Source organism: Entelurus aequoreus, linkage group LG12 (genome assembly GCF_033978785.1).
Source record: "Entelurus aequoreus isolate RoL-2023_Sb linkage group LG12, RoL_Eaeq_v1.1, whole genome shotgun sequence".
Classification (NCBI taxonomy): Eukaryota; Metazoa; Chordata; class Actinopteri; order Syngnathiformes; family Syngnathidae; genus Entelurus; species Entelurus aequoreus.
The window spans coordinates 52,112,477-52,122,289 of NC_084742.1; the positions used below are offsets into that span (position 1 = coordinate 52,112,477).

Below are 9,813 nucleotides of genomic sequence, written 5' to 3' on the forward strand. Positions count from 1 at the left end.
TAAGACGGCCCACAAAACGGCGCATTCTGAAGCGACTGCCAGAAAGCGACTTGAAGATGATCTGTAAAACATAATATATGCAACATTTTGACGAAAGAACCACCATTACATGTTATGAAGACCACAAGGAAGTGTTTTAAATTTAGAAAAAATTAATAATATGACTCCTTTAATGCGCCCTATAATCCGGTGCGCCTTATATATGAAAAAAGATCGAAAATAGACCATTCATCGGCAGTGCGCTTTATAATCTGGTGCGCCCTATGGTCCGGAAAATACAGTAAATACTAAAAACAATACTATGACTTTAAGACATGTATCGGGTAAAACATACATTGTTAAAAATAAAACACAAATTATAGGAATTTGTTACCAAATTCCATTGTTTCACTTGCCTTAGTTTGCACTACGTGGGGGGTTTGGACTGTGGTAATTGGCAACAAGCCAAACAGCCGTATGCTTGTAGATGTGCACAGCAGGGGAACTGGTTAACTACATTGTAACCTGTCACTCTTTTTACCTTAGTTTGAAGCAAAGGTGGTAGTACTAATCGCCACCTTTGGCGAGGCGTGTTTCAAAGCAACACTTGAGACGCGGTGCATCAATTGTTTAAAGCGTCACCTTTGTTGTTAGTTTGCAAGCCCGAATACATCCATATTGTACAAACCCCGTTTCCATATGAGTTGGGAATTTGTGTTAGATGTAAATATAAATGGAATACAATGATTTGCAAATCATTTTCAACCCATATTCAGTTGAATATGCTACAAAGACAACATATTTGATGTTCAAACTGATAAACATTTTTTTTTTTTGCAAATAATCATTAACTTTAGAATTTGATGCCAGCAACACGTGACAAAGAAGTTGGGAAAGGTGGCAAAAAAAACTGATAAAGTTGAGGAATGCTCATCAAACCCTTATTTGGAACATCCCACAGGTGAACAGGCAAATTGGGAACAGGTGGGTGCCATGATTGGGTATAAAAGTAGATTCCATGAAATGCTCAGTCATTCACAAACAAGGATGGGGCGAGGGTCACCACTTTGTCAACAAATGTGTGAGCAAATTGTTGAACAGTTTAAGAAAAACCTTTCTCAACCAGCTATTGCAAGGAATTTAGGGATTTCACCATCTACGCTACGTAATATCATCAAAAGGTTCAGAGAATCTGGAGAAATCACTGCACGTAAGCAGCTATGCCCGTGACCTTCCATCCCTCAGGCTGTACTACATCAACAAGCGACATCAGTGTGTAAAGGATATCACCATATGGGCTCAGGAACACTTCAGAAACCCACTGTCAGTAACTACAGTTGGTCGCTACATCTGTAAGTGCAAGTTAAAACTCTCCTATGCAAGGCGTAAACCGTTTATCAACAACACCCAGAAACGCCATCGGCTTCGCTGGGCCTGAGCTCATCTAAGATGGACTGATACAAAGTGGAAAAGTGTTCTGTGGTCTGACGAGGCCACAATTCAAATTGTTTTTGGAAACTGTGGACGTCGTGTCCTCTGGACCAAAGAGGAAAAGTACCATCCGGATTGTTATAGGCGCAAAGTTGAAAAGCCAGCATCTGTGATGGTATGGGGGTGTATTAGTGCCCAAGACTTGGGTAACTTACACATCTGTGAAGGCGCCATTAATGCTGAAAGGTACATACAGGTTTTGGAGCAACATATGTTGCCATCCAAGCAACGTTACCATGGACGCCCCTGCTTATTTCAGCAAGCCAAAAAAACCACAACCCGAGACTCACAAAATGTGCAAGCAATTTTAGATAAAAACTAAGAACAAAGTCACTTGTAACATGCGGACTTGGCAACATGCTCGAATTTAACATGATAAGGGTAATTCGGATCACCCATGAAATGTAACAATTTATGCCATTTGTTGACATGCCCTGAAAGTTCAATTAAGTTATATGTCTAAGTACCTAACCAACTGACTAACTACAATGATTGCATAACCTCCTGGTGGAGATAATAAAATAACACTGTCAGAATAATTGTATATAAGTTATCACACAACTTGTTTTCTATGAGTTCAGGTTGTCCTGCGTGAAGACCGTTTGCCCGGGTTACTATCCACTGGTGCTTACAAAGCTGTCTTTGATCTTATCAAGCAAAAGGCTGACAGCTTGGAAATCTCCACTGTGTGCGATGGAATGCGCCGTAGAGGTGTCAGTTTCTCAGATCTTGGACAGCCACAGGAAGGACCTTATCAGGACCCGAAATCTACAAGCAGAGAGGGGGGGGCAAACCTGACACCGCTCCAAGCACCTTTTGTTTGAACTGTTTATGACCCAGTGCAGCTGCTGTATAATGAGACCCCTCCCCTTAGAAGCAGCTGCAGCTATGTAATCAGGGAATGCCCAAATAAATGGGGAGGCGTGGAACTCTTTCCTCAGAGCGTGGGGCGACATTGTACGAGGGTGCAGGTCCACGCGCTCTCCTCATGAGCTAAATTGAATCCTGTCTCTGTTTGATTCCTTGCTTCTTGTCTTGTTTTATAGATAGTTCGGTGCAGTGACGTGCGGTGAGGTTCATGGCTGGTGAGGCACTGACTTCATCACAGTCAGATTTACAAACATATGAACCCTAAAGAGTATCTTATTCACCATTTGATTGGCAGCAGTTAACGGGTTGTGTTTAAAAGCTCATACCAACATTCTTCCCTGCTTGGCACTCAGCATCAAGGGTTGGAATTGGGTGTTAAATCACCAAAAATTATTCCCGGGCGCGGCACCGCTGCTGCACACTGCTCCCCTCACCTCCCAGGGGGTGAACAAGGGGATGGGTCAAATGCAGAGGACAAATTTCATTACACCTAGTGTGTGTGTGACAATCATTGGTACTTTAACTTAACTTTAACTTTACACATACAAACTGTAGCACACAAAAAAGCACATTTAATAAAAAAAACGTTATTATGGTCTTACCTTTACTTATAAATGAAGTCCATGCGCCACTGTTGTCCTGGATAATGTACCCCCGCTGTAGAATGCACCCCCTGACGCGAGTATTATATCAACTAAAGCCCACACTTAAACTTTCCACGTGCAAGATTGAATCTATTTAAAAAAGTTATTTAATAAGAAGCCAAAAAGTGCAAAAACAATAATGTTCGTGTTCCAACTACGAGCAGTATTGTGAGTTCAAATATATATTTTTTCCACATTCAATATGTTTTTTTTTACAATTATTTTTGTTTTGACAGTACCACGTCCGATGCGGGTTTATTGATTTTTAAATGCGCCAAAAAATAGCCCTTTTTGTACACCATTGACAAATTGAGTTGTTTCAATGCCCAGTAGTGCGCCAGTGTGGTTCTGTATAGTATTTTACAAGCCGTGGACACGTGGGGACTTGAATTATGATATTTTGAGAGGTATTTACTGAAGTCGGACTAAGTAGGACATCAATGAAAGCCTAGATGGGAAACGCACGGCCCGCCACTGCCAAACAGTGTTCATGAAGCGGCAAAGAAGACGACAAGAGCACCCACCATCCCCAAAAGGGATGACAGTCTCTGTTTTGAGACCCAGATCATCTATTTAAGTTAAAGTACCAATGATTGTCACACACACACATTTGACCCATCACCCTTGATCACCCCTGGGAGGTAAGTTGAGCAGTGAGCAGCAGCGGTGGCCGTGCCCGGGAATCATTTTTGGTGATTTAACTCCCAAGTACAACCCTTGATGCTAAGTGCCAAGTAGGGAAGTAATGGGTCCCATTTTTATAGTCTTAGGTACGACCCACAACCTACCGATCGAGGTTTGTTTTTTTAGTTTTTAGTTCCCTCTGTTGCCAAAAAGTTTTTACTAGAATCTACATTCAGGTTAAAGGGCTACAATTTCCACCCATGATGCTAACTGGGTCTATTTAAAGTTTGTTCCTTGGTTTTTGCTTACCTCTGTCGCCAAAAGGTAGTTACTCACATCCAACCCAGTCTTTTTTTCCTTGCCTATGTGGCCAAAACTTTGCCTTTCAAAAAATGTTCCTTTGTCACAATATTTTTTTCATTCAAGGTTTGTTTCTTAGTTTTTCCTTGCCTCTGTCACCAACACGATTTTCTAGCCTTTAAACTAGGGTTAGAGGTCTACATTGCCACTCATGTTCCTACAGTAAATAATCTGCCGGATATTTTTTTTTTTTTTTAAAGGTTTTCTTTTCCTTTGATGCCAGAAAGTTGCCTTACACAGTTTTATTTTTGCCTTTGTTGGACAACAATGTTCTACTAGCATATAAACTAAGCTTAAATGGGTGGCGGTCTACTCCCTGTATGATCAGTGTCAGAGCTTGGTCCGCATTGCTGGCAGTAAATCGGACCAGTTTCCAGTGAGGGTTGGACTCCGCCAAGGCTGCCCTTTGTCACCGATTCTGTTCATAACTTTTATGGACAGAATTTCTAGGCGCAGTCAAGGCGTTGAGGGGATCCGGTTTGGTGGCTGCAGGATTAAGTCTCTGCTTTTTGCAGATGATGTGGTCCTGATGGCTTCAACTGGCCAGGATCTTCAGCTTTCACTAGATCGGTTCGCAGCCGAGTGTGAAGCGACTGGGATGAGAATCAGCACTTCCAAGTCCGAGTCCATGGTTCTCGCCCGGAAAAGGGTGGAGCGCCATCTCCGGGTTGGGGGGGAGACCCTTCCCCAAGTGGAGGACTTCAAGTACCTCGGAGTCTTGTTCACGAGTGAGGGAAGAGCGGATCGTGAGGTCGACAGGCGGATCGGTGCGGCGTCTTCAGTAATGCGGACGCTGTATCGATCCGTTGTGGTGAAGAAGGAGCTGAGCCGGAAGGCAAAGCTCTCAATTTACCGGTCGACCTACGTTCCAATCCTCACCTATGGTCATGAGCTTTGGGTTATGACCAAAAGGACAAGATCACGGGTACAAGCGGTCGAAATTAGTTTCCTTCGCCGGGTGGCGGGTCTCTTCCTTAGAGATAGGGTGAGAAGCTCTGCCATCCGGGAGGACCTCAGAGTAAAGCCGCTGTTCCTCCACATTGAGAGGAGCCAGATGAGGTGGTTCGGGCATCTGGTCAGGATGCCACCCAAACGCCTCCCTAGGACACGTTGGGAAGACTATGTCTCCCGGCTGGCCTGGGAACGCCTCGGGATCTCCCGGGAAGAGCTGGGCGAAGTGGCTGGGGAGAGGGAAGTCTGGGCTTCCCTGCTTAGGCTGCTGCCCCCGCGACACAACCTCGGATAAGCGGAAGAAAATAGATGCATGGATGGATAAATGAGTACAATCACCGTCCATGTTGCTAAATATTGGAGATTTGTTCCTCAGTTTTTTCTTTTCTCTGCTGCCAACAAGCTTATACTAGCATCTAAATTCGGGTTAAAGGGCGGCAATTGCCATCCATGATGCTAACTGGGTCTATTTAAAGTTTGTTCCTTGGTTTTTCCTTGCCTCTGTCGCCAAAAGGTTGTTACACACATCTAACCGAATGATGCTTTCCTTGCCAAAACTTGGCCTTTGAAAAAATGTTTCCTTTGTCGCAATATTTTTTAATTCAAGGTTTGTTTCTTAGTTTTTCCTTGCCTCTGTCACCAAATATTTTTTTTCTAGCATTTAAACTGGGTTTGCCACTCATGTTTCTACAGTAAATAATATTCTGGATATTTTAAAAAAAAAAAGTTTTTCTTTGCCTCCGATGCCAGAAAGTTGCTGTGGAGGGGGGCGTGGCCTGTGGACCTGCAGCAAAGCGAGGTGTGCCAGGACCGGCTGAGATATCAGCGACAGGTGCGTAGATGGCCCACCTGGGCCTGCTTATCTAATCACCTGTCGCTCTATTAAAAGGCAGCAGCCGGGGAGGACAGAGTTGTTGTTGGAGTTGGAGAGCTGGAGCGAGAGACCGAGACGAAGAGACAATTGCTGAAAAGCACAAACTAAAGACTTGATTGAAAAACAAAACAGTGTTCCAAACCCTGAAAAGGAGCTGTCATGTCGGTGATTGGTGGTCCGAAGAACCCGGAGAGGAGATACCTCCACAGTTGCCTTAGACAGTTTTATTTTTGCCTTTACTGGACAAAAATGTCCTACTAGCATCTAAAACAAGGTTAAATGGGTACAATCACCATTCATGTTGCTAAATGTTGGAGATTTGTTCCTCAGTTTTTCCTTTTCTCTGCTGCCAAAAAGCTTATACTAGAATCTACATTTAAATGTTCTCAATATTCCTCAGTCATTTACTTCAAAGTTTGGGCCTTGGTTTTTTTCCTCCCTCATCACAAAAGTGTCTGTTCTACGGTCTTTAGTGTTTCCTTGACTCTGTCACCATGAATTTGCTTTGGAAGGAATTTTCTAAATATTTTTACGAGCTTCTAAAGCAGGGTCAAAGGGCTCCAATCACCATCTACCGCATATTGCTAAATGCTGGAGGTTTGTTTGTTAGTTTTTGCTTGCCTCTGTTGCCAACAAAGTTGCCGCTAATGTGTCAGCCTGCAGGTAGACGCTAAAATTTCCACGAATGTTGTTTAATGAGTCTGTAGTAGGGTTGTACGGTATTGGAAAAGTACCGTGATACTAATGAATCATATTCAGTACTGTACCGCCTCTAAAAAGTACCGCCATTGGTGGATCTACACCTGACATCCACTGTAATGATACCAAGTACAGGAGCGTATCTAGTCGATACTACTATGATTACATCGGTATTTTTTGGCAACACAACATCTTCCTTCATTTAAAAAAAAATTATATTATGTTTATAAACTCGGGAAATATGTCCCTGGACACATGAGGACTTTGTATATGACCAATGTATGACCTTGTAACTACTTGGTATCGAATCGATACCTACATTTGTGGTATCATTAGCTTTGTAGCTAATGCAAAGTATCAAACTGGAGAAGAATAAGTGATTATTACATTTTAACAGAAGTTTAGATAGAACATGTTAAAACAGAAAGTAAGCATATATTAACAATAAATGAACAAGTAGATTAATAATTAATTTTCTACTGCTTGTCCTTAATAATGTTGACAAAATAATAGAAAGGAAAATGACACTATATGTTACTGCATATGTCAGCAGACTAATTAGGAGCCTTTGTTTGTTTACTTACTACTAAAAGACAAGTTGTCTAGTATGTTCACTATTGTATTTAAGGACAAACTTGCAATAAGAAACATATGTTTAATGTACCCTAAGATTTTTTTGTTAAAATAAAGCCAATAATGCAATTTTTTGTGGCCCCCTATGGGTAGAAAAGTATCGAAATGTACCGAAAAGTATCGAAATACATTTTGGTGCCCGTATCGGTACCAAAATATTGGTATCGGGACAATACTAGTGACAACACAACACTAAGTTAAGTAAGTTAAGACCATGGAGAGGTTGGTCCCGGAACAACTCCGCCCGACGATCAAGCCCCACCTGGACCCCCTCCAGTTCGCCTACCAGCCCCGACTGGGAGTGGAGGACGCGGTCATCTACCTGCTGAACCGAGCCCACACCCACCTAGACAAGCCTGCGAGCAGTGTGCGGGTCATGTTTTTTGACTTCTCCAGTGCTTTCGATACCATACAGCCCGGGCTACAGGGTGTGAAGTTATAGACGATGCAGGTGGAGGCCCCCTTGGTGTCCTGGGTTGTGGATTACCTGACTGACAGACCACAGTAAGTGCGACTGCAGGACTGTGTGTCTGACAGACTGGTCAGCAACACCGGAGCCCCACAGGGCACAGTCCTCTCCCCCTTCCTCTTCACCATTGACAGAAGCAGATTTTTACATATATCCATATATAAATGTTACTTCTTTATTTTCATAGTCATATTACAAAACAGCTAGTGTTCTTCCAATTGTGCTCTTTTGGTCTGCAAGTACTGTGTGTCGGCCTTGAAACTTTGGTATGCAGGGAGTAGCTATAACTCCTTTTCCTTACCTGTTCCTGTGTCCAGCTGAGGAGAAGAATGGACAAGTGTTTTCTGACAACGAGGGTGGGAGGGAGAGACATAGGATAGAAGACAATACTTCGGTAAATTAGATTAGATCGATCTTAGCTGCGCTAGTGAACGCTTCTGTACTGGATTGGTCTCACGTTTATTTTCAAAGCTTTGAAAATAAATCACAAAATACCCATTCTGTCTGGTGGTCAAATTTGAGCTCAGCTTATGTGTCATCAAAAGAACTTGGGAGTGACCAGAAACTTAAATTCCCTGGAGGAACATCTGTTCGGACGCAACACCATCTACACCACCGATTTCCACTCTCAGTCAGAGTCCTGCCACCTTCAGAAGTTTTCTGATGACTCTGCGATAGTGGGGTGTATTGAGGATGGTGATGATGAGGAATACAGGGCACTAGTGGAGGACTTTGTCACATGGTGTGGAAAGAACCACCTCCAGCTCAATGTGACGAAGACCAAGGAGCTGGTTGTGGACCTGGGAAGGAGGAGGAGTACTCTGGCGACCCATGTTTCCATCAGGGGGGTCGATGTGGACATGGTTGAGGATTATAAATACCTCGGTGTACACATGGACAACAAGCTGAATGGGTCAAAACACGCTGAGGCACTCTACAAGAAGGGACAGAGGCTAGGATCCTTCAACATCTGTACAAAGATGATGAAGATGTTCTACGAGTCGGTGGTGGCGGGCGCCTTCTTGTACGCCGTGGCCTGCTGGGGTAGCGGGCTGAGAGCGAGGGACACAAACAGGCCGGACAAGCTGGTAAGGAAGGCCAGTAACGTGGCGGGAGTGGCGCTAGACTCTCTGGCGGTGGTGGCAGAGAGGAGAAGTCTAGCAAAGCTCCTAGCCGTTATGGACAACACCTCCCACCCACTACACTCGGACCTGGCGGGAGAATGAGCACGTTCGGTGGAAGGCTCAGACTCCCAAAATGCAACACGGAACGACACAGAAGGTCCTTCATACCGACAGCCATCAGACTATATAACGCATATGTTCCTTCTTGACTGCACTTAAATGTAGAATGTATTTATATTATTCACATGTGAATAATGCTGTATAATAGACTGTATTTATGTTATTCACATTTGAATAATGCTGTATATTAGACTGTATTTATGTTATTCACATTTGAATAATGCTGTATAATAGACTGTATTTATGTTATACACATTTGAATAATGTTGTATAATAGATATATAATATAATATAATACTGTATTTATATTATTCACATGTGAATAATGCTGTATAATAGACTGTATTTATGTTATTCACATTTGAATAATGCTGTATAATAGATATATAGTATAATATAATACTGTATTTATATTATTCACATGTAAAAAAATACCTAAGTGTTTATTGTCTATTGTGAGCGAACTGTAGTGTTGAATTTCCCCCAGGGATCAATAAAGTACTTTCTATTCTATTCTATTCTATTGTATTCTATTCTAGTAAGTTCTGTACTTAGTTTTTCATCGCCTCCATCGTTGCAAAATCTTGGGGATTGACTTGCATTCGGTGTTTTTGGAACTATGCAAAGTCAGTATTTTTAAAACATTAGTTTACGAGTTTATTGATACTAGAATCTATTTTAGTTGGCATGAAAAAACAACCAAAAAATGAAGCATCCAAGCACAAAATTGATGTCACTCCCCAAGCTTTTGGCCATTTTTCAGCTGAAAACCCCCAAATGACAAAACCTCTTACCTGTCCCGATTCACCGACCACCATGTCTACAATCACGGATGCTCCCCAAAATTAAAACCAGGAGTGCCCTTTTCATGGAATTACCTTTAGGTGTATAGTGCATAACTTGGTGTATAAGGTGTCAAAAAAAAGGAGATGAAGAAGAAACCTAAATGCAAGACCCAAGTGGATTAGTGAGTTC

At 42.5% G+C, this 9,813-nt stretch overlaps 1 protein-coding gene across 2 annotated transcripts in view; it reads right to left on the reverse strand.

Annotated features, from left to right (window-relative positions):
- ank2b (ankyrin 2b, neuronal) overlaps positions 1–9,813 on the reverse strand; it is a 163,944-nt gene that overhangs the window by 150,029 nt on the left and 4,102 nt on the right. The window contains exon 1 of one of the 2 annotated variants that reach the window (XM_062066227.1): positions 9,633–9,752. The exons of the other annotated variant lie outside the window; for it this stretch is intronic. Coding sequence (XP_061922211.1) covers positions 9,633–9,656 — 24 coding nt within the window. The 5' untranslated portion in view covers positions 9,657–9,752. Of the gene's footprint in view, positions 1–9,632; positions 9,753–9,813 lie in introns of those variants that run through there. 2 annotated transcript variants of the gene reach the window in all.